The sequence below is a fragment of the Saimiri boliviensis genome, chromosome 9 (genome assembly GCF_048565385.1).
Source record: "Saimiri boliviensis isolate mSaiBol1 chromosome 9, mSaiBol1.pri, whole genome shotgun sequence".
NCBI lineage: Eukaryota > Metazoa > Chordata > Mammalia > Primates > Cebidae > Saimiri > Saimiri boliviensis.
In genome coordinates, this window is record NC_133457.1 from 92,286,111 (window position 1) to 92,311,939 (window position 25,829).

The window sequence follows — 25,829 nt, forward strand, 5'->3', positions numbered from 1 at the left end:
GTACTTACTCTGTTTTTTACTTTCAGTACAGTCAGTATTCAATAAATTACATGATATTCAACATTTTATTGTAAAATAATTATCTTTTATATTATTATTAAAGTATCTAGCTTTACACTAGAAGATTTTGCCCGACTGGAGGCTAATTTAAGTATTCTAAGCACATTTAAGGTAGGTGTGGCTAAGCTATGATGTTCAGTAGGTTGGATGTATTAAACACATTTTGACTTACAATATTTTCTTTTTCTCTTTTTTGAGGCAGCATCTCACTCCGTCACCCAAGCTGGAGTGCAGTGGCATAATCTCAGCTCACTGCAATCTCTGCCTCCTGAGCCCAAGTAATCCTCCTACCTCAGCCTCCTGGGTAGCTGGGACTATAGGTACATGGCACCACACTCAGCTAATTTTTGTATTTTTTTTGTAGAAACAGGGTTTCTTCATGTTGCCCAGGCTGGTCTCAAACTCTTGGGCTCAAGCAATTCCCCCACATCAGCCTCCCAAAGTGCTGGAATTACAAGCATGAGCGTCCACTGTGGCTAGCATGATTTATGGTATTCTCAACTTCGGGTATGTTTATGGAATGAAGCACCATCGTAAGTCAAGGAGCATCAGTACACGCTTCCCCTTCTAAGCTAAATCCTAGATATTACTAAAGATGTGGGTTTAGGCCCAGTGGTTCACGCCTGTAATCCCAGCACTCTGGGAGGCCGAGGAGGGCGGATCACCTGAGGTCAGGAGTTCAAGACCAGCTTGCACAACATGGTGAAATCCTGTCTTTACTAAAAATACAAAATTTAGCTGGGCATGGTTGCGGGCACTTGTAATCCCAGCTATTCAGGAGGCTGAGACAGGAGAATTGCTTGAACCCAGGAGGTAGAGATTGCAGTGAGCCAAGATCACACCACTGCATTCCAGCCTGGGTGACAGAGCAAAATTCTGCCTCAAAAAATAAAAAGACATGGGTTTATTGATATATTATTTTCTAAAATAATTCTGAGAAACAAGAAAAGATAGCAGCAACAGAATTAGGTTTGCAGAGGCAATAACCATGCAGAAGCCTCAAAAGAGGAATGCTACTAAAACTGAGAGCAGCTATGAAGGTAAGAGCACGAAGGGGTGCTCTTATCCAAGCTGCAGGGATGGTGGCTGCCATGGAGAAACAAAAGCAGGTTTGGTGCAGTCACAAGTGATGGTGGAGAAACCTGTTTGGCACAAGTGGACAGGCCACTCCCTCTACCAATAACCATGTTCTATCCCCAACCCCCACAGAAGCAGTTTTCACTGGGAACAGGCACTGGAGCCCCAGAATCAGGATGTCACACAGGTGGCTATTACCCAGAAGAAATAAGGAGACATTCTGTCCTGTATTTTGCAACACATCTCATACCTCCCCTACAATCCATCCTGAACAACTGGTAATCCACTGGCAGAAGAATAGCAATTCTCAAACCAGAGATTATCCCTTCTACAAACTAGAAAAACTAAAAGGGAAATTAACACCATAAAAACAGGAAACTATCTGAAAAAAGAATTGCAGGAATAAACAAGAGAATCATAAATATTCTCAGAGGCAAAATTATATCTCATCCATAAAAAATAAGCTACCACAGAGAAAATCAAAAATTAAAAAACAATTGTCAGATGTGTGCGGTAACACACATGATAAAATCATATACAACTAAATACACATATGTAAGAGTTTATGCAAAACTGTTGATATTTATTTTTCACTTTTTATTTTTAGAGAGAGTGCGTCACTCTGTTGCCTAGGCTGGAGTGCAATGGCTCAATCATGACTCACTGTAACCTTCAACTCCTGAATTCAAGCAATCCTCCTGCCTCAGCATCCCAAGTAACTAGGACTAGAGGAACACAACCATGCCAGCTAATTTTTTAGGGTTTGTAGAGAAAAAGTCTCACTCTGTTGTCCAGGCTCATCTCCAACTCCTGGCCTCAAGCAATCCTCTAACCTTGGCCTCCCAAAGTGCTGAGATTACAGGCCTAAATCATCATGCCCAGCTAAAATTGGCAAACTTTGAATAAGGTTTGTCCATGTTCAATTTCCTAGTTGTAGAAAAAAATGTTCTCAAAACCAAAAAAAAAAAAAAGGACAAACTACTACATATTTAATATGCATGAATCTCAAAAACAGGCTGAATAAAAGAAACCTTGCACAGAAGGCTACATACTGTATTACTTCATTCACTTGAAACTTTTGAAAACCCAAACTGGCCAGGCCCGATGGCTCACGCCTGTAATCCTAGCACTTAGGGAGGCCAAGGCAGGGGTGGATCACCTAAGGTCAGAAGTAAGAGGCCAGCCTGGCCAATATGGTGAGAAACCCCATCTCTACTAAAAATACAAAAATTAGCCGGGCATGGTAGAATGCAACTGTAATCCCAGCTACTCGGTAGGCTGAGGCAGGAGAATCACTTGAACTGGGGAGGTGAAGGTTGCATGAGCCGAGATAACGCCACTGCACTCCAGACTGGGCAACAGAGCAAGACTCAGTCTCAAAAACACCTGCAAACTAATCATTTTTACATCTGAAAGCAAACAAATCATAGGCTTGAGGGCTGGGGTTCGACTGCACGGGGCAGGAAAAAACTCTGTGGTAAACCAAATCTTGCTTGGGGGTAAAAGGGGGGTGTGTGTGTGTGTGTGTGTGTGTGTGTGTGTGTGTGTGCGCGCGCGTGCGCGCGTCTCTCTATCAAAGAATTGCCGGGCGCTGTGGCTCACGTCACGCCTACAATCCCAGCTCTTAGGGAGGCAGAGGCGGGAGGATAGCTTGAGCCCAGGAGTTCAAGACAATACAGCGAGACCCCGTTCTCCACAAAAAGGAAAAAAAAAAAAAAAACCACACTCATGGAATTGTATGTTTTAAATGGATTATTGTATGTACATTACAACTCATTAAACGCACTGTTATAAAAGAGAGAAAACAATTGGTAAAATGAAGCTGGACAGATAAATTTAACAGCAAAATGGGCACAGAAAAAACAAATGGAAAACAAAACTAACAGATTTTCCCCAAATGTCTCTCAAGTATGAAGGAAAGGTCAATACAGAGAAAACAGAATCTGGCTGGGCACAATGGCTCACACTTGTAATCCTAACATTTTGGGAGGCCAAAACAGGAGGATCACTTGAAGCCAGGAGTCCAAGACAAGCCAGTACAACACAGCCAGACCCTATCTCTACTTGAAATGGAAGAAAAAAAAGAGGCTGGGCACAGTGACTCATGTTTATAATCTTAGCAGTTTAGGAGGTCGAGGCAGCAGATCACTTGAGGTCAGAAGTTCAAGACCAGCCTGATCAACAGGATGAAACCCTGTCTCTATTAAAAATACAAAAATTAGCCAGAAATCACTTGAACTCGGGAAGCGGAGGTTGCAGTGAGCCAAGATTGTGGCACTGCACTCCAATCTGGGTAACAGAGTAAGACTCTGTCTAAAAAAAAAAGTACCTGTAGTCACAACTATTTAAGAGGTTGAGGTGAGAGGATCGTTAAGCCCAGGAGGTCAAAATTGTAGTGAGCTATGATCACACCACTGCACTCCAGGCTGGGTGACAGAGACCCTGTCTGTAATTTAACAAAAAGAAAAAAAAGAGAGAGAGAAAATAAAGAACCAGAAAGACAAACATCTTATGTGAGTTCTAGAAATTTCCTTGGGGAGAGGGAGGACACAAATCATCAGGTTACTCTAAGTGTTGAACAGTATTTATCAGTCAGGAGAGAAGGGAAGACAACCTAGACACGTCCTATTGAAATTTCAAGATGGCCAGGCGTGGTGGCTCAAGCCTGTAATCCCAGCACTTTGGGAGGCCGAGGCGGGTGGATCACGAGGTCAAGAGATTGAGACCATCCTGGTCAACATGGTGAAACCCCGTCTCTACTAAAAATACAAAAAATTAGCTGGGCATGGTGGCGTTTGCCTGTAATCCCAGCTACTCAGGAGGCTGAGGCAGGAGAATTGCCTGAACCCAGGAGGCGGAGGTTGCGGTGAGCCGAGATCGCGCCACTGCACTCCAGCCTGGGTAACAAAAGTGAAACTCCGTCTCAAAAAAAAAAAAAAAAAAAAAAATTTCAAGATATCGGCCGGGCACGGTGGCTCAAGCCTGTAATCCCAGCACTTTGGGAGGCCGAGGCGGGTGGATCACGAGGTCAAGAGATCGAGACCATCCTCGTAAACATGGTGAAACCCCGTCTCTACTAAAAAATACAAAAAATTAGCTGGGCATGGTGGTGCGTGCCTGTAATCCCAGCTACTCAGGAGGCCGAGGCAGGAGAATTGCCTGAACCCAGGAGGCGGAGGCTGCGGTGAGCCGAGATCGCGCCATTGCACTCCAGCCTGGGTAACAAGAGCGAAACTCCGTCTCAAAAAAAAAAAAACCTTCCTTAATATAATTGGTAGATGAATGCCATCATAATTCTAAAACATCCAAGGGCTTTAAGAAACTTTTTTTTATTCTAACAGCTATAAGAATAAACAAAAGTACTGACTTTTAGAAAAATAAGCAATCTGAAACTAAAATACTTACATGATTTTGACATAGGAAGTTGAAGAGGGAAGAGAAAGGAGAAGGAAATGAAAGCAAGCAGCAGTTCTGTCTTGTTGAAAAAGGGAAGAAAAGATAGATTCTGATTAATTCTACATAAGAATAGAGAAGTGATAGTTTAAATGTGTCAAAATTTAGAGGTAACTCCAGAGGAGGAAAAATACATGGCTTTCACACTAGAAAAAAGCAATCAGTTCAAAAGAACTGAATGACAAGAAAAGGGGAAAAGTACACTAAATACAAAACAGCCAGGTATGGTGGCTCATGCCTGTAATTCCAACACTTTGGGAGGTCAAAATGGGTGGATTCCTTGAGGCCAGGAGTTGGAGACTAGCCTGGACAACACAGCAAGACCATATCTCTTTTGTATTTTTTTTGAGACAGAGTCTCATTCTTGTCACCCAGGCTGGAGTGAGGTGGTGCCATCGCAGCTCACTGCAACCTCCGCCTCCCGGGTTCAAGCAATTCTCCTGCCTCAGCGTCCCAAGCAGCTGGGATTACAGGCATGCACCACCACGCCCAGCTAATTTTTGTATTTTTAGTAGAGACAAAGTTTCACCATATTGGCCAGGCTGGCCTCAAACTCCTGACCTTGTGATACACCCATCTCAGCCTCCCAAAGTGCTGAAATTTCAGGCATGAGCCATCGTGCCTGGTGCAAGACCACATCTCTAAAAAAAATGTAGGCATGATGACATGCAACCATAGCCCCAGCTACCTGAGAGGCTGAGGCAGGAGGATTGCTTGAGCCCAGGAGTTTGAGACTACAGTGAGCTATGATAGAACCACTGCACTCTGGCCTGGGAGCAGAACACGATCCTGTCTCATAAATAAATAAAGCAAGCCTGTAATCCCCAGGGAGAGATAAACTTTGGGAGACCAAGGCAGGTGGATCACTTGAGGTCAGTATTTCGAGACCAGACTGGCCAACATGGTGAAACTCCATCTCTACCAAAAATATAAAAGCTGGGTATGGTGGTGCACACCTGTAACCCCAGCTACTTGGTAAGCTGTGAGGCAGGAAATCACTTGAACCCAGGAGACAGAGGTTGCAGTGATCCAAGATCGTGTCATTGCACTCCAGCCTACTCAACAGAGTTAAGATATCATTCCAAAAAAATTAAAAAATAATTTAAAAAATAAGGCCGGGCGCAGTGGCTCACACCTGTAATACCATCACTTTGGGAGGCCGAGGCGGGTGGATCACGAGGTCAAGAGATCGAGACCATCCTGGTCAACATGGTGAAACCCCGTCTCTACTAAAAATACAAAAAAAAATTAGCTGGGCATGGTGGCACATGCCTGTAATCCCAGCTACTCAGGAGACTGAGGCAGGAGAATTGCCTGAATGCAGGAGGCGGAGGTTGCGGTGAGCCGAGATCGCGCCATTGCACTCCAGCCTGGGTAACAAGAGTGAAACTCCGTCTCAAAAAAAACAATAGTAATAATTTAAAAAATAAATGATGATGAGAATGAATGCAAACTTATCAGTGATCACAAATAGGTTAAATTTCCCTTCTAGATTGAAGAGAAAATTCTGTAAGCTTAACCAGGAATTAGGAGGAAAAAGGAGAAATTCGAGTACATGTTGATGTAAAAAGACATCTCAAACAAGATTATACAAGCAAACTGAAGGAAAAATAGTAAATCACCCACAATGGAGTCACATCATGAGAAGAAGCTGAATGCTTTGAAAGATGAAAATGCCATTTAGTCAAAATCTTAAGCACATATCAAAATCTTAAGCACTCTTAAGCATCTCACTGGAAATGAATATACTAGATAGAACAGCTGATTTACATTTAAGAGCCATGGTACAGTAAAAGTCATACCCTGTTTCAAAACCAGTATTACATTTGACAAGGAGCTATCTATGCTCACATGAGAGGTGCCCCTCCAAACAGTGATCTATAGGGAAAAGGAGGTTCACCATTGTCATTCCTATACTATCATATAGTTACTGATGGAAACACTGGGCAGAATGACTGGCACCATTCATTCAAATAACTTGCTGAATTTTTACACTTGAATTTAAAGAGTAAAATAAATGCGAGAATGCCACTCCACTGTATCAAGCAAATGTTACCAGAAAGCAGATACAATACTAGCAGACCAAAAACTCAAAAAAAAACATTAAGAGGGAACAAAAAAAACTTTATCATGTGCATAGAAAGTTCAACTGATGAATGTAATAGCCATGGTCCTCATGCACATTAACATATATTTCAAAAAAATATTAACAAAGAGCTGGGCGCGGTGGCTCAAGCCTGTAATCCCAGCACTTTGGGAGGCCGAGGCGGGTGGATTACGAGGTCAAGAGATCAAGACCATCTTGGTTAATATGGTGAAACCCCGTCTCTACTAAAAATACAAAAAATTAGCTGGGCATGGTGGCGTGTGCCTGTAATCCCAGCTACTCAGGAGGCTGAGGCAGGAGAATTGCCTGAACCCAGGAGGCGGAGGTTGCGGTGAGCCGAGATCGCGCCATTGCACTCCAGCCTGGGTAACAAGAGCGAAACTCCATCTCAAAACAAAAACAAAAACAAAAACAAAACAAAACCAAAAAAAATTAACAAAGAGAAACTGACACATCTACAGGTCAGTATGAGAATGACACAGACTTCAGACATTTTAGATTGCACACATACAAAATTACAGTAAAAAGAATTTTAATATCACAGCTAATAAGGTGGATCAAATAGACACAAATAGAACTCTTTAAAAAAAACAAACAAACAAATAAAACAGCTGGGCGGGCAGCTCATGCCTGTAATTTTACCCAGCACTTTGGAAGGCCAAGGTGGGTGGATCCTTTGAGGTCTGGAGTTCGAAACCAGCCTTGCCAACATGATGAAACCCCATCTCTACAAAAAATAAAAAAGACAAAAACTATTAGCTAGGCACGGTGGTGCATACCTGTAGTCTCAGCCACTCAGGAGGCTGAGGCAGGAGAATTACCTGAAAAACCAAGAGGCAAAGGTGAGCTGAGATCACGCCACTGCACTCCAGCCTGGGCGACAGCGAGACTGTCTGCCAAACAAACAAAGAAACAAAAAAAAACCTATGCAACCAAATATTCCTTTAAAAACCCATAAACCAGGCCAGGCTCGGTGACTCACACCTTTAATCCCAGCACTTTGGGAGGCCGAGGCGGGCAGGTCACGAGGTCAAGAGATCAAGACCATCCTGGTAAACACGGTGAAACCTCATCTCTACTAAAAATACAAAGATTAGCTCGGCATAGTGGCACAGGCCTGTAGTCCCAGCTACTAGGGAGGCTGAGGCAGGAGAACTGCTTGAACCCGGGAGGCAGAGGTTGCAGCGAGCTGACATTGTGCCACTGCACTCCAGCCTAGTGCCTGGCAACAGAGCAAGACTCTGTCTCAAAAAAAAAAAAACAAAAACAAAACAAAAACCCACAAACCGTTCACAAAAATTAACTAACTGCACTAGCTTAAAGAACTTCAAATTCCAAAGAACAAATCCCATTTACTTACTGCAAAACCTCAAAATTAGAAACTAATCCAACAAAGAAATAAATCTATCTACTTGAAAATTTTTAAACCATCTATTAACTCCGGGATTAAAAAGGAAATCGAAACGAAATGTTTAACTGAATGACAATAAGAATACAATACATACTGACACCAATAGGATATACCCAAATTAGTACTTAAACAGAAATATCTAGCTTTAAACATTTATTAAATATACTCAATAAGTAAGCCTAAAGGCACAGTGGCTCATGCTTATAATCCCAGCACTTCGAGAGGCCGAGACAGATAGATCACCTGAGGTCAGGGGTTCCAGACCAGCCTGGCCAACATGGCAAAACCCCATCTCTACTAAAAATACAAAAATTAGCAGGGTGTGGTGGCACATGCCTGTAATCTCACCTACTCAGGAGGCTGAGGCAGGAGAATCACTTGAACCCAGGAGGTAAAGGCTGCAGTGAGCCAAGATTGTGCCACCACAGATATGCCACCCCACTCCAGCCTGGGCAACAGAAAGAGACTCCATCTCAAATAAATACATACATACATACATACACACACAAAGTTGTACAGTAAGATTAACAGACCATGGCCAAAGGGATTCTTCTCAGTAATGCCACAAGAGCTTTTACATTAGAAATTCCAATTAGTAAGATTAAAAAAAAAAAAAGTTATCTCAATACATTCCAAAAAATAAAATCCAATATAACCAATTAATTTCATTTTTTTGAGATGGAGTCTGGCCCAGTTGCCATGCTAGAGTGCAGTGGCGTGATCTTGGCTCACTGCAATCTCTGCCTCCCAGGTCAAGCAATTCTCCTGCCTCTGCCTCCCTAGTAGCTGGGTCCACAGGCTCATATCACCATGCCCAGCTAGTTTTTTCATATTTTTAGTTGAGATGGGGTTTCACCATGTTGACCAAGCTGCTCTTGAACTCCTAACCTCAACTAATCTGCCTGCCTCAACCTCCCAAAGTGCTGGGATTACAGGCGTGAACCATCGTACCCAGGCTTTTTTTTTTTTTTGAGAGACACAGTCTCACTCTGTCATCCAGGCTAAAGTGGTACAAACACCAGGCTCAGGTTCACTGCAGCCTCAATCTCCCTGGATCAAGTGATCCTCCCAAGTAGCTGGGGACTACTGGTGCATGTCACCACACCCGGCTAATTTTTTTTAGAGATGGGGTTTCACCATGTTGCCCAGGCTGGTCTCAAACTTCTGAGCTCAAGCAATCCACCTGTCTCAGCCTCTCAAAGTGCTGAGACTACAGGTGTGAGCTAACACACCCAGCCTAGAGCTCTTGTTATATTATCCTCACATCTCACTGCTAAGAGAAGGCCCCCTCACTTCTAGTTAGTGAGTCCTGGCCATTTTCAGGTATTTCAGTCTATTCACAGCCCTTAACATGTTTCCTGATATTAAGACCTCCAAGGTACTCAGCTAGACAATCTATACTTGACCTACATATTTCACAACTGCGAAGTACAAGGTCCCGTCATAGGTCTGAACAACTGAAATGCTTTAACAGTGTGAAAAGATAAAACTTCCTCTGCTCTCACACTACAATGATCAACACGGAAAACTGTGAGCCCACACACAAGCAAGCAACCAATTCTACAGCAGACACTAGCCGGGTGCCCTCCAATGCAATTCCAACACTATCTACCTGAAGATAGCATCATAACCCACAGGTTGAGGGCTAAGTCCCACAAGACTGCTCCTCCACCACACCTCTGCCCCAGTACTTCTGATTAACTGGCTTCACGTTGGTGTTCCCACAACCCCTCTTTGGTTTGAATTAACTTGCTAGACTGGCTCACAGAACCCAGAAACACATTTCCTGGTTTACTGTAAGGCTGTTTCAAACGATTCAAGAGGAAGAGACACATGGTACAAGATATGGAGGAGGGACATCCAACTTCTGTGCTCTTGGGCACTGCACCCACCAGGAACCTCATTTGGCTATCCAGAATTCTCCAAACCCTGTCCTCTTGGGTTTTTAACAGAGGCTTCATTAGCAGGTATAGTTGATCAAATCACTGATCACTGGTGATCAATTTAACCTTCAAGCCTCCTTCCCTAACCAGAGGCTAGGAAGGGGGAAAATCCCAACCCTCTAATCCTGTCTTGGTCTTTCCATAACCAAGTTCCCTAGAGACTTCCAACCATCAGTTAACTCCTTAGCACACAAAAAGATATCACTGTGGAGTTTCTAAGGATTTTAGGAGTTGTATGCCAGGAAATGGGCAGAAGACCAATATATATATTTCACATCATCACACTTTCCAATGGGAAATACATTGTTCATAAACATGTGCTCAATTTTCCAACATTATGAACTACACTTTTACCAGACCACACATGGTTAATAACATTGCAAATCCATGTCTAGGCTATTCGAGGAAGCAGTATCTTGGCCTCACATTAAAAGATGTACTTTAGGCCGGGCACGGTGGCGCAAGCCTGTAATCCCAGCACTTTGGGAGGCCGAGGCGGGTGGATCACGAGGTCAAGACATCGAGACCATCCTGGTCAACATGGTGAAACCCGTCTCTACTAAAAATACAAAAAATTAGCTGGGCATGGTGGCGCATGCTTGTAATCCCAGCTACTCAGGAGGCTGAGGCAGGAGAACTGCCTGAACCCAGGAGGCGGAGGTTGCAGTGAGCTGAGACCGTGCCATTGCACTCCAGCCTGGGTAACAAGAGGGAAACTCCGTCTCAAAATAAATAAATAAATAAATAAATATAAATAAATAAATAAATAAAAGATGTACTTTAACAATTTCTTCTTATTCCCAAAATAGTTTTAAACTCAGGAACTAGATACAGTGACTCATGCCTGTAATCCCAGCACTTTGGGAGGCCGAGGCAGGTAGGATCACGAGGTCAAGAGATCAAGACCATCCCGGCCAACATGGTGAAACCCCGTCTCTACTAAAAATACAAAAATTAGCTGGGCATGGTGGCGCGTGCCTGTAATCCCAGCTACTCAGGAGGCTGAGGCAGGAGAATTGCCTGAACCCAGGAGGCGGAGGTTGCGGTGAGCCGAGATCGCGCCATTGCACTCCAGCCTGGGTAACAAGAGCGAAACTCCATCTCAAAAAAAAAAAAAAAAAAAACTGAGATGGCTTTCACTTTTTTTTTTTTTTTTTGAGACGGAGTTTCGCTCTTGTTACCCAGGCTGGAGTGCAATGGCGCGATCTCGGCTCACCGCAACCTCCGCCTCCTGGGTTCAGGCAATTCTCCTGCCTCAGCCTCCTGAGTAGCTGGGATTACAGGCACGCGCCACCATGCCCAGCTAATTTTTTGTATTTTTAGTAGAGACGGGGTTTCACCATGTTGACCAGGTTGGTCTCGATCTCTCGACCTCGTGATCCACCCGCCTCGGCCTCCCAAAGTGCTGGGATTACAGGCTTGAGCCACCGCGCCCGGCCAGCTTTCACTTTTAGAAAGCAAACTTTAAGCCACAATTTAGAAAAGTAAGTTTTTATATACTCGTCAGCCTCACTTGAACAGTGCCTGAACACAAAGATACCCCAAATTATGAACCTGAGAAAAGCTCACAATGCTATAAACTTAAGTCCAAAAACATCACTGCTCTGTTAATTAAAATAGACATTCTTGTCATTGGCTGATAAGATGCTCTACAATAGCCTAGTCTATCTTCCTTTTTTTTTTTTTTGACATGTTTTGAGGAAAAAAAAAAAATGGAGACACGGTCTCCCTCTGTTGCCTAGGCTCAAGTGCAATGACATGATCATAGCTTAGTGCAACCTCAATCTTCTGGGCTCAAGCAATCTTTCTGTCCCAGCCTTCCAAGTAGCTGGGACTATAACCATGTGCCACTACACCCAGCTAATTTGTTTTTTATTACTTATTTATTTGAGATGGTGTCTCACCGTGTCACCCAGGCTGGAGTGCAGTGACACGATCTCGGCTCACTGCAAATTTCACCTCCTGGGTTTTAGTGATTCTCCTGCCTCAACCTCCCGAGTAACTGAGATAACAGGCGTGCACTACCACATCCGGCTAATTTTTGCACTTTTAGTAGAGACAGGGTTCCACCAGCTTGGCCAGACTGGTCTCGAACTCCTGACCTCAAGTGATCTGCCACCTCTACCTCCCAAAATGCTAGGATTACATGTGTGAGCCACCACACTTGGCCTTTTTATTTTTGTAGAGACAAAGTCTGGCTATGTTGCCAAAGCTGGTCTTGAACTCCTGGCCTGAAGTGATCTTCCCGCCTCAGCCTCCTAAAGTGCTAGGATTACAAGAATGAGCCTGCAAACGCAGCCAGCAAAATATTTTTAACAATACATATCTCTTCTTGCTATGGTCTCCCCAGATAGAAGGCAGAGACACCAACACTGAACAACCATATTAACCAAATGCATGATTCTTAAACAAGGTTCCTCAAGTAATACACTGTACCATTTTACACAGCTACACAACTGGACTATTTTCAGTCCCTGCTTATTGCTTAGTATTTGTTATATATCTAAGAAGAGGGGCCATATTTACTTTCATCCATTTAAAGTTGATAAATTGGCCAGCTGTGGTGGATCACGCATGTAATCCAGCTACTCAGGAGCTGTAGTCCTGTAGTCCCAGCTACTCAGCAGGCTGAGGTAGGAGAGTCACTTGAACCCAGGAGACGAGGTTGAGGTGAGCTGAAATCCTGCCACTGCACTCTAGCCCGGGGGACAGAGTGGAACTCCGTCTCAAAAAATAAATAAATAAAAATAAAGCTGATAAATCAATAGGTTAAAAATCTAACATCACTGTTGGATGTACGGAACTGGTGCTGGAGCCCTGTTAGACTGCCTTTATTAGGCTCAGCACTTCGGCCTCACTTAGGGAATTAGGAGCTCAGGAAAAATGTTAGATTACTATAGATTTGTGGCCCATTTGGAGACGCAAGGCGGAAATTTTTTTTTTTTTGGAGATGGAGTTTTGCTCTTTTTGGCCAGGCTGGAGTTCAGTGGCGCAATCTTGGCTCACTGCAACCTCCACTCTCGGGTTCAAGTGACTCTCCTATCTTAGCCTCCCAAGTAGCTGGGATTACAGGCATGTGCTGCCATACCCAGCTAATTTTTTGTATTTAGTAGAGATGGGGTTTCACCATGTTGGTCAGGTTGGCCTTAAACTCCTGAACTCAGGTGAACCACCTGGCTCAGCTTCCCAAAGTGCTGTGATTACAGACATGAGCCACCATGCCTGGCCAAAATGGTTTTTTTTTTTTTTTTTTTTTTGAGACGGAGTTTCGCTCTTGTTACCCAGGCTGGAGTGCAATGGCGCGATCTCGGCTCACCGCAACCTCCGCCTCCTGGGTTCAGGCAATTCTCCTGCCTCAGCCTCCTGAGTAGCTGGGATTACAGGCACGCGCCACCACGCCCAGCTAGTTTTTTTTGCACTTTTAGTAGAGACGGGGTTTCACCATGTTGACCAGGATGGTCTCAATCTCTCGACCTCGTGATCCACCCACCTCGGCCTCCCAAAGTGCTGGGATGACAGGCTTGAGCCACCGCGCCCGGCCCAAAATGGTTTTTAACCTATTGATTGGTCAGCTTTCCTAATTCCCTAATTGAAACTGAAATGCTGAGCCTAACAAAGGCAGTCTAACATTGCCCCAGAACCACTTCCATACATCCAACATCGATGCTCCTCCAAAAGCCAAGAAAAAGTGATCCATTTTCGGCCAGGCGCAGTGGCTCACACCTATAATCCCAGCACTCTGGGAGGCTGAGGCAGGCGGATCACCCGAGGTCCGGAGTTCCAGACCAGCCTGACCAACATGGAGAAACTCCGTCTCTAATAAAAATACAAAAATTGCCAGGCGTGGTCGCTCATGCCTGTAATCCCAATTACTTAGGGGGCTGAGGCAGAAGAATCACTTGAACTGGGAGACAGGTTGCAGTGAGTCAAGATCATGCCATTGCACTCCAGCCTAGGGAACAACAGTGAAACTCCACCTCAAAAAAAAAAAAAAGTAGTTCATTTTCTAGGCTAGTGTTGTCAAATTACAAACAAAAGCTTTATTATGAAGGTTAAGTATAGTCCATGATTTGTATGAGTCCAAAATCAGTAAGTCCCAAAGGTCTCCCTGGCGTGCTACAACGTGCCTTGCCAGTCATCTTCAAAGAACCAGTTGGTCTTCCACACTACTGTGGAGCACTCCGATCACCGGGTTTCCACACCTTCTGCACATGTGCTGCACATATGTTGAATACCTGGAGCCCTTGATAAAAATATATGTTCTCTTGGTATATGAGTGTCGACATTTGCCAAAATTATACATTTTACTCTATTTAGTTAGGCCTCAATAAAATTTAAAAAGCAATTTTAGACCCATTTGCAGACCTATAGCATGCAATGCTAGGTTGGAGTGGGTGGAGAGAAACAAGTTTTTAAAACTTGAGAACCAACTGGGCGCGGTGGCTCACACCGGTAATCCTAGCACTTTGGGAGGCCAAGAAGGGGGTGGATCACCTGAGGTCAGGTTTTCCAAGACCACCCTGGCCATCATGGTGAAACCCCATCTTAAAAAAAAAAACTTGGCCGGGCGCGGTGGCTCAAGCCTGTAATCGCAGCACTTTGGGAGGCCGAGGTGGGTGGATCACGAGGTCGAGAGATCGAGACCAACCTGGTCAACATGGTGAAACCCCGTCTCTACTAAAAATACAAAAAATTAGCTGGGCATGGTGGTGCGTGCCTATAATCCCAGCTACTCAGGAGGCTGAGGCAGGAGAATTGCCTGAACCCAGGAGGCGGAGGTTGCCGTGAGCCGAGATCGCGCCACTGCACTCCAGCCTGGGTAACAAGAGCGAAACTCCGTCTCAAAAAAAAAAAAAAAAAAAAAAACTTGAGAACCACAGCTCTGGATTACATCACACATACCTTCCCCACCCCAAAATGTGGACCAAGAACACTGGGTCTGAAGTCAGACACCAGGAATCGAAATCCAACTCCATCCCTAACTCACTATATGGCCTTGGACAAAAGCACAATTTCCCTGAGCCTGTTTCCTCATACGGAAATTGGGGATAAAAAACACCTACCTCACAGGATAACTATGAGACTTAACTAAGACGTTTATAAAATACTTGGCATAGTATCTAAGACAAGCACTGAGAAAATGGTAGCTACGTTACCATCATTAGCATCTTTATTTCCATTTTTTTTTTTTTTTTTTTTTTGAGACGGAGTTTCGCTCTTGTTACCCAGGCTGGAGTGCAATGGCACGATCTCGGCTCACCGCAACCTCCGCCTCCTGGGTTCAGGCAATTCTCCTGCCTCGGCCTCCTGAGTAGCTGGGATTACAGGCACGCGCCACCATGCCCAGCTAATTTTTTGTATTTTTAGTAGAGACGGGGTTTCACCATGTTGACCAGGTTGGTCTCGATCTCTCGACCTTGTGATCCACCCGCCTCGGCCTCCCAAAGTGCTGGGATTACAGGCTTGAGCCACCGCGACCGGCTATTTCCATCATTTTAAAATCAGTCTTTATTTGGTACTTCTCTCAGCCCTTCAAGACATACCTCAACCTGATGCAAAACTTTTGAAGAACTTACATATACACATGCCTAGCCTCATCTCTAGGAATTCTGATACAGTAAGTCTGGGATGGGGGCAGGTTTGGGAACTACACTGCTCTAGGAAATGTGTGCGAGAACATGACTATAACCAGGACTACAAGAATGCCTAAGATAACCTGAATAGCTCCTTCAGGTTTCTTATTTTTTTCTTTTTTTTTTTTTTTTTGAGACGGAGTTTCGCTCTTGTTACCCAGGTTGGAGTGCAATGGCGCGATCTCGGCTCACCGCAACCTCCGCCTCCTGGGTTCAGGCAATTCTCCTGCCTTAGCCTCCTGAGTAGCTGGGATTACAGGCACGCGCCACCATGCCCAGCTAATTTTTGTATTTTTAGTAGAGACGGGGTTTCACTATGTTGACCAGGATGGTCTCGATCTCTTGACCTCGTGATCCACCCGCCTTGGCCTCCCAAAGTGCTGAGATTACAGGCTTGAGCCACCGCGCCCGGCCCATTTTTTCTTTCTTTTTGTTGAGACAGACTCTCGGTCTGTCACCAGGCGCCAGGCTGGAGTACAGTGGCGCAATCTCAGCTCACTGCAACCTCCGCCTCCTGGGTTCAAGCAATTCTCCTGCCTCAGCCCCCTGGGTAGCTGGGACTATAGGCGCACGCCACCACACGCAGATAATTTTTTTTCTATTTTTAGTAGAGCCAGGGTTTCACCATGTTGGCCAGGATGGTCTTGATCTCTTGACCTCATGATCCGCCTGCCTTCGGCCTCCCAAAGTGCTGGGATTACGGGCTTGAGCCACCAAGCCCAGCCTCTTTTTTTTCTCGAGACAGAGTTCTCGCTCTGTTAGCAGGTTGGAGTGCAGTGGTATGATCTCAGCCCAGTGCAACCTCCTCCTCCCCGGTACAATCGATTCTCCCATTTCAGCCTCCTGAGTAGCAGGGATTACAAGTGTACACCACCATGCCCAACTAATTTTTCTATTTTTAGTAGAGATGGGGTTTCACCATGTTGGCCAGGTTGATCTCTGGTCTCAAACTCCTCATTTCAGGTGATCCACCCACCTTGGCCTACCAAAGTGCTGCAATTACAGGTGTGAGCCACTGTGCCCAGCCTCCCTCTCCATCTAACAGGGCACCCCTAGATAGTACAGAAGGAACAAATGAAAGGAAAATCAGCATCCTATTTATTCCTTTAGCAGGTCTCATTACCCAAGAGATGGGTTTTCATGATTCATCAGCCAGAGAAGGCAATGAAGGGAATCACAACAAACATCAGACACCAAAACAAAATATAAACCCTATAGCATATGTGTCTACTTAGTTCCCTAAAAGAAATTACAAAACTACCTTAATGTAATTCTCCCCACAGTGTAAACCAGTTTTTTGGAGTGTGGTATTTGAGTCACCTGTATCTGAACATGAGGAGCTTAATTGGGCCCACCAAACCTGCAGTTTTATCAAGTCATTCTCATGCTCAGTATTCGGAAGTTACTTCCCACAGTAGCTAAAAATTTTCGCCTCAAGTAAGTGAATCTTGAACACAGAACATCAAACTTATGTTTGGTCTTAGAAAGAAGAAACAATTAATGGAACATAAATAATTCAGTAAAACATAGTGGTCCACAGCAAAAGCTATGAAGCTAGAAATCCTGAGTTTACATTTCTATTTCATAACGCACTAGCCATTTGACACTGGGCAAATGTGACCCAGTTTTCTCATCTGTATAATAGAATACTACCACCTACCTCAGAGCCAAGAGGCTAACAAGTTATCAAAGCTCTTAGAGGGCTGCCAGGCCAGGCACAATGACTCACATCTATACTCTTGGCACTTTGGGAGACCGAGGTGGGAAGATCGCTTGAGACCAGGAGTTCAAGACCGGCCTGGGCAACATAACAAGCGCCCATCTCTATTTTTAAAAAAAATTTTTTTTTTTTTGAGACGGAGTTTCGCTCTTGTTACCCAGGCTGGAGTGCAATGGTGTGATCTCGGCTCACCGCAACCTCCGCCTCCTGAGTTCAGGCAATTCTCCTGCCTCAGCCTCCTGAGTAGCTGGGATTACAGGCACGTGCCACCATGCCCAGCTAATTTTTTGTATTTTTAGTAGAGACGGGGTTTCACCATGTTGACCAGGATGGTTTCAATCTCTCAACCTCGTGATCCACCCGCCTTGGTCTCCCAAAGTGCTGAGATTACAGGCTTGAGCCACCCCGCCTGGCCTAAAAAAAATTTTTAAATAAAAAATCAGCTGGGTGCAGTGGCTCACGCCTGTAATCCCAGCACTTTGGGAGACCAAGGCGAGTGGATCACGAGGTCAAGAGATCGAGACCATTCTGGTCAACATGGTGAAACCCCGTCTCTACTAAAAATGCAAAAATTAGCTGGGCATGGTGGCACACACCTGTAGTCCCAGCTACTCGGGAGGCTGAGGCAGGAGAATTGCCTGAACCCAGGAGGCGGAGGTTGCAGTGAGCCGAGATCACACCATTGCACTCCAGCCTGGGTAACAAGAGAGAAACTCCGTCTCAAAAAAAATAATAAATAATAAAAAATTAAAAATCAGCCTAGCATAGTGGCACCTGCCTTTAGTCCCAGCTATGCAGGAGGCTGAAGCAGGAGGATGGCTTGAGCCCAGAAGGTAATGGCCACAATGAGCCATGATCATGCCACTGCACTCCAGCATGGGCAATAGAACAAGGCGCTGTCTCAAACTAAAAAAAACAAACCAAAAAAACCGTTGCGGCTAATGGCTGTGACTCTTATTTGCTGAATATTTGGAATTTACATCCATTTCCAATGATGTAATACAAAACCATGAAGGATCTCACATTTTGCATTGCTTCAAACTCAGATTCTTCTCAAGTAAAACAAAACTAGGTGACTGACTCTGAAAATGGCACAGGTTAAGAATCTGTTTTCCGGCCGGGCGCGGTGGCTCAAGCCTGTAATCCCAGCACTTTGGGAGGCCGAGGCGGGTGGATCACGAGGTCGAGAGATCGAGACCATCCTGGTCAACATGGTGAAACCCCCGTCTCTACTAAAAATACAAAAAAATTAGCTGGGCGTGGTGGCGCGTGCCTGTAATCCCAGCTACTCAGGAGGCTGAGGCAGGAGAATTGCCTGAACCCAGGAGGCGGAGGTTGCGGTGAGCCGAGATCGCGTCATTGCACTCCAGCCTGGGCAACAAGAGCGAAACTCCGTCTCAAAAAAAAAAAAAAAGAATCTGTTTTCCAAATCTGTTGCAAGAAGATGGAAAAAGACAAAAGAATTGAAAACTCCCAAACTTTTCACAGCAAAATAGAACTGCGTTTAATCATCCATATCAGAAAAAAATCCAAAAAGGCAATTGGGTGATTGGGCAAAGGTACAAGACAATCCAATAAAAACCTCACACACATCTTGCCATTTTCCCTCCCTCTCACAATCTGCATTTACACAAGTCAATTTCCTGAAATAGGCATCTGGCAACATCCACCAAAAAGTCCAACCATATGTAAAATGGCATCACACTGTAAAGCTCCTATTACAGTATCAGAACAATTGATACTTTTAACAGTAGCAATGGCTGCCAGGCAGCGGTCCTGAATTGAAGACCTGTAAAAGGGAGAAAATAACACAACACAGAAAAAGAAACCTGATAATAAAATGGAGAAACCGATTCTCTGGGAAGAGCGTACACAACTCCCAAGGCAAAATTCACAAAAATATTGTTTTCCCTCAAAACAAACAGCCTTAATGCCCAGAATGCCAGAGTTCTGAATCGTGAGTACCCGCAAATAGAAATAAGGAAAACGGGGAGGATATGTGGGTGAGAGATGACCTGGATTCTCATGGGAAGAACAGCAGCCAACGCTTAGAGGTACACGGAATACACTTTTAGGCCTGGTGCAACTCAGGGGGCAGCTAACCATTTTCCAGTACGCCCGAAATTAATAAAAGGAACTTAAGGCATTAGCAGCTCTTTGGCAACCCACGGAAGACAGACACTGGGGATTCAAAGGATTTGGGGGGAGGGGAGGTGGAAATGAGTCAAAAGCAGCCTTTTCGAAGATAAAAATCATGTGATACTGGGGGAAAGAATGAGCAAAAAAAAAAAAAAAAAAAGAGCACGGGTCCTAGGGAAAAGCCCACCACTTCAACAAGCGGGAAGCGTAGACCAATGGGCGCTGGGGGGGGTTCCCAAAGGTGCTGTTTTCGGGGCACCCGAGGCCTCCAAGCCGGGTGTCAAGCCACGTACCAACGAGGGACCACCATGCGGGGACAGTGTCCGCGCGCGGGAAAAACTGCGGCCAGGCCGGAAGGGGGTAGGGAAGGGCAGGGCAGGCCGGAAGGGGGGCAGGGCGGGCCTGGAGGGCGCCCCACGGGACACTTACGCGGCCGCTTTTTCCTCAGGCTTTCGACGCGTTGACGGGTGACCGCCGTGGGGCCGCTGTAGGAGCCCAGCCGGTCCCGCCTCGCGCCCTCCGCCGAGGCCCCGACCGCGGGAACCGACGCGCTGCTCGCCCGGCGCCGCAGTGGCTCCCGCCGCCGCCCTTCGGGGCCCCCAGCCGCCTGCTCCCCAGCCGACGAGGCGGAGGTGGCGGAGGCCCTGCCGTGGCGCTCCATGGGCTCGCCGAGCCGGCCCGCTCCCATCCGCAGCAGCCACCGCTGCCGCCCGAGCCAGCCCCCCAGAGTCGGACTCCTCCTTTCCTCCTCCACGGTAGTCCAGCAGGAGCAGAGGCGCGCCCTCCGCCTGCCGCCTCTTCCGTTGCGCCAACGCGCAGGAAGCCAATCCTACGAGGCTGGGGGCGGCCCGAAGGCCTCGTGTCCAATCGACTCCCTAACTCGAGGAGGATTGACCGTATCTCTGTCCAATCAGAGGCTCCCGTGACGGGGCGGGAGAAGGTGTTGGAGGAGGGGACCCGGGTTCCGCGGAGGGGGAGAAGGCGGTGTAGCCGAAAAGAGAGTGATGGCGGCGCCGCCCAATGGACACGTGGGTGGAATGGCCCGGGCCTCCTCATCCACCCCCGCCACCAGCTCCCCCCAACTACGGTCCATGGGTCTGCCCCCGGGCCGCGAAAGTCTCCTGGGGCGACCCCGAGTCCCACCCCGCTGCTCCGTGCAGTCCTCGTAGCTCGAGCCCTCCTCCAGCTCAGTAGTGCTTCCGCAGCGCCTGGCCACCGGTCGGCGGCAGACCAAAGGGCTTGAATCGCGGCTGACCTTAGCCTTTGTTCGTCGGCCTTGTTCCTCAGCTGCCGTCGAGGCCGCCAGCCCCTCCCCCAGCATGTTTGGGCTAAGCCGCCTCCTTTCCGCCTGCGTTGGATGGAGACGTTCCCGGTACCAGAAGGAATGAAAGGACTAGGGCTGGTCTCCATGGCAACTGATAGAAAGGTGGGTTATAAATCCTTCGCCACCCTCCTGTGGCGAAGGAGGGGAAGTGGGAGCCGACAAGTAGAGTTGGCCTTTTGCAGGAGAGTCTGGAGACTCTGAGTGATAAACTGGGGGACATCGAAGGATTTGACTGCCGCTGTGAAGCCTGGATTTCTTTTCTTTTTTAACATCGTATGCCCTTCTCTTTTGGAGAGAAAACTTGGTCAACTCCAGGCCTGAGACCCTGACCTTTCCAAGCATCCCTACTACCAAAGGCTGCCCAAGCCGGGAAAGATCCCACCCTGTTCTGTGCTCCCGGGTCATTTCCTCACTCCATCGAGTTTAACTGGACTGTGGGCTAATTAAAAGTGCCACCCTATTAGCCGGGCGTGGTGACACATGCCTGTAATCCCAGCTACTTGGGAGGCTGAGGCAGGAGAATCTCTTGAACGCGAGAAATGGAGGTTGCAGTAAAAAGCAGTGCTCCGTGTGGAGACTGTAATGCCCTTCGGGCAGTGACCCTTATTTTCTTCCCCTCTCCCGTGTGATTGGTTGTACCAGGCTGAACAAAAAGGTTGAGCTTCACTTGTGCTTGATGAAAAGAATTCCCATACCCAGTCCACGTGAGCTCCCCTCACTGTAAGACTAGCTCTGAAAATTCCAGCACCTGCAGGAAGCCAACCCAGATGGATCTCAAGAACCAAGAACAGCTGTAGCTACTCTTCTAAATCTCAGTGCCTGACATTGCCTCTCTTTCTGCTTCCTTTCCCCAGCCCCACAAAAATGTGATACTCCTTGACCTGAGGGAGCTTCCATTCAAGTCTGTGAGTGCTCATCATTCCTGAAGAATCTAAGTATCATCTTCATCATCCCTTGGCTTCCAAGATGAACTGCAACATCAAAACACTTGAAACAGTAGTATTTTTACAATTTATCCACTGCCTTTATATCTCACTGAGTCCTTCCAGTAACATTTGGATGATGAGGCAGCTTATCCAGAAGCACAAAGCCTAAAGAATGACAGAGCCTGGACTCCTAAGAAGTTCAGCTACTGCCAACTTTATGATAACCAAAAGAAGGCACACCAGAAGTTGGAGAGCAGCCTGTACAACGGAGAGAAACCCCCACTTCTACAAAAAAATTAAAAAATTAGTCCAGGCGCAGTGGCTCACACCTGTGATCCCAGCACTTTGGGAGGCTGAAGCCGGTAGATCACTGGAAGTCAGGAGTTTGAGAATAGCCTGGCCAACATGGTGAAACCCTGTCTACTAAAAATACAAAAATTAGCTGGGTGTGGTGGCACACACCTGTAATCCCAGTTACTCCGGAGGCTGAGGCAGGAGAATAGCTTGAACTCGGGAGTCAGAGGTTGCAGTGAGCCACGATTGCACCACTGCACTCAGCCTGGGCAACAGAGTGAGACTCAATCTCAAAAAAATAATAATAATAAATTTAAAATTAAAAAATTAGCTGGGTGTGGTGGTGCACACCTGTGGTTCCAGCTACTGGGAAGACTGAGGCAGGAGGCTCCCATGAGCCCAAGAGGTTGAGGTCACAGTGAACCATGAGCATTCCAGCCTGTATGATAGAGTGAGACTGTCAAAAAAAAAAAAAAAAAGGGCTGGGCGCGGTGGCTCAAGCCTGTAATCCCAGCACTTTGGGAGGCCGAGGCGGGTGGATCAGAGGTCGAGAGATCGAAACCATCCTGGTCAACATGGTGAAACCCCGTCTCTACTAAAAGTGCAAAAAATTAGCTGGGCATGGTGGCACGTGCCTGTAATCCCAGCTACTCAGGAGGCTGAGGCAGGAGAATTGCCTGAGCCCAGGAGGCGGAGGTTGCGGTGAGCCGAGATCGCGCCATTGCACTCCAGCCTGGGTAACAAGGGCGAAACTCCGTCTCAAAAAAAAAAAATAAATAAATAAATAAATAAATAAAGCCGAGTGCAGTGGCTCATGCCTGTAATCCTAGCACTTTGGGAGCCTGAGGTGGGTGGATCACCTGAGGTCAGGAGTTCAAGACCAGCCTGGCCATCATGGTGAAACCCCATCTTTAAAAAAATAAATAGCCGGGCGCGGTGGCTCACGCCTGTAATCCCAGCACTTTGGGAGGCCGAGGCGGGTGGATCACGAGGTCAAGAGATCGAGACCATCCTGGTCAACATCGTGAAACCCCGTCTCTACTAAAAATACAAAAATTAGCTGGGCATGGTGGCACATGCCTGTAATCCCAGCTACTCAGGAGGCTGAGGCAGGAGAATTGCCTGAACCCAGGAGGCGGAGGTTGCGGTGAGCCGAGATCACGCCATTGCACTCCAGCCTGGGTAATGAGAGCGAAACTCCGTCTCAAAAAAATAAAAAATAAATAAATAAATAAATAAATACAGTAATCTAAAATAACAGGTAAAGTACATACTAAGCGCAACTAGGCAGGATGTGTATAATCCTAAATCAAAAATGCAAATAAAGCCAGGTGTGGTGGCTCATGCCTATAATCCCAACACTCTGGGACGCTGAGGTGGGTGGATCACTTGAGGTCATCAGTTCAAGACCAGCCTGGCCAACATGATGAAATCCCATCTCTACTAAAAATACAAAAGCCAGGCATAGTGGCGGGCACCTGTAATGCTAATTACTCGGGAGGCTGAGGCAGGAGAATTACTTGAACCCAGGAGGTAGAGGCTGCACTGAGCCAAGATGGCACCACTGCACTCCAGCCTGGGTGACAGAGCCAGACTCCCTCTAGAAAAAAAAAAAACCCGCAAATAGGCTGGGTCTGCTGACTCATGCCTATAATCCCAGCACTTTGGGATATCAAGGCAAGAGGGTCACTTCAGGCCAGAAGTTCAAGATCAGCAACATAGCAAGACTCCATCTCTACAAAAAAAAATTTTTAATATTAGCCAGGTGTACAGCAGGGTGCGGTGGCTCACACCTGTAATACCAGCACTCGGGGAGGCCGAGGCAGGCAGATCACCTAAGGTCAGGAGTTAAAGACCAGCCTGACCAACATGGAGAAACCCCATTTCTAAAAAAAAAAAAAAAATGAAAATAAAGATGACCAGATAGGCTTCTAAAAAGCTAGTGATACTCTGTTTCTTGGATTTGGGTTGAGGTTATATGTGTGTGTTCACTTTGTAATAACGTTATCAAGATGTTTTGGGCACTTTTCTGGGTATTATACTTAAAACTTTTATTTTTTTTTTTTCGAGACGGAGTCTTGCTCTGTCACCCAGGCTGGAGTGCAGCAGCGCAATCTCGGCTTACTGCAAGGACCTCTGCCTCCCAGGTTCAAACGTTTCTGCCTCAGCCTCCCAAGTAGCTCGGATTATAGGTGCCTGCCACCACACCCGGCTAATTTTTGTGTCTTTAGTAGAGACGGGGTTTCACTGTGTTGGCCAGGCTGGTCTCAAATTCCTGACCTTGTGAACTACCTGCCTCGGCCTCCCAAAGTGCTGGGATTACAGGTGTGAGCCACCTTGCCTGGCCAAACATTTTTAAAAAATTGAAAAATTGCTTTGGAGCAAAGTAAGATAAACCCATGATTAGACTTAGATTTTTTTTTTTCCAAAAAGTAAAATGAACATAAGAGGCATTTTTTCTCTGTGGTTTGCTTTGTTTTTGTTGTCGTCTTTTTTTTGAGATGGAGTCTCTCACTCCGTCCCCTAGGCTGGAGTATAGTGAAGTGATATCAGCTCACTGCCTCCCAGGTTCAAGCTATTCTCCTGCCTCAGCCTCCCAAGTAGCTAGGACTATAGGCACACGCCACCATGCCTGGCTAATTTTTGTATTTTTAGTAGAGATGGAGATTTCACCATGTTGGCCAGGCTGGTCTTGAACTCCTGACCTCAGGTGATCCGCCCACCACAGCCTGTCAAAAGTGCTGGGATTACAGGTATGAGCCACCTCACCCAGCCTCTCTGTGGTTATTGTAGTGAGAACTTAATAAGTTCTTTATCACTCATTGGTTATGTACCCCTAGAGAGAAGCCAACTTTGTTTGTATACACCAGAGTAAGTGCAAGAGATATGATAAGCATAGAGAAACTAGCCAAATTATAAAGGAATGACTTACAAATTGAGAGCCATTTCAATGACAGAACATCATACAAAATACTCATCTACCACATTAGAGGCCTACTGATAGGTAAAAACACCAAAACTTTAAACAGTAATAAATAAAATATGTATTCACATGTTAAACCATAGGGCTACTGGGAAAAATATATATATATGTATTATCTCAGGATTGATTTGCTGGATGGTTCTGGCTCAGAATCTTTGAAGAGGTTGCAGTCATCCGAAAGTGTAGTGGGCTGGGGTATCCACTTCCAAGGTGGCTTATTCACATGACTAGCAAGTTGGTGCTGGCTGTTGGCAGGAGGCCTCAGCTTACAATGTAGGTCTTTGTGGGACTATATGAGTGTCCTTTCAACATGGCAGCAGGCTTTCCCTAGAGCTAATGATGGATGAGAAAACAAGGCAGAAATTGCAATGTCTTTTATGACCTTAAAAGACCTTGATGGTTATACTCCATCATTTATGCAATATCCCATGATCACACAGGTCAGCCCTCTTCAGTGTGGGTTGGTACTACACAAGGACATGAATATCAGGAGGCAGAGAATCTCTGGAGGCCATCTTGGAACCCATAGTCCGCCCTCTGGCCCCTAATGATTCACATCTTCATCTGTTTTTGCTCTCTTAAGAGCCAAGGGCAGACTCCCATTGAGTTTTCTTGCAGCTAAAGTAGAGCATTATTGGAAGTAAAAAGTAAGTTTTCATCACAAAGGCTGGGTGTGGTGGCTCATGCCTGTAATCCCAGCACTTTGGGAGGCTGAAGCGGGCAGATCACCTGAGGTCAGGAGTTTGAGACAACCCTGGC

The 25,829-nt window shown here is 46.1% G+C and overlaps 1 protein-coding gene across 5 annotated transcripts in view; it reads right to left on the reverse strand.

Moving 5' to 3' along the window:
- PANK2 (pantothenate kinase 2) overlaps positions 1-20,319 on the reverse strand; it is a 39,595-nt gene extending 19,276 nt beyond the window's left edge. For 3 of the 5 annotated variants that reach the window (XR_012519319.1, XM_074406300.1, XM_074406301.1), the window contains exons 1-2: positions 19,973-20,319; positions 4,543-4,608 (exon numbers count right to left, since the gene is read on the reverse strand). Coding sequence is in view for 4 of the 5 variants with exons in the window: in XM_074406300.1 (XP_074262401.1) it covers positions 4,543-4,608; positions 19,973-20,231 (325 nt within the window). In the remaining variant the exon portion in view is untranslated. Of the gene's footprint in view, positions 1-4,542; positions 4,613-7,339; positions 7,425-19,972 lie in introns of all 5 variants that reach the window. The other 2 variants (XM_074406302.1, XM_074406303.1) reach the window with 2 other exon arrangements.
- Positions 20,320-25,829: the final 5,510 nt, after the last annotated feature.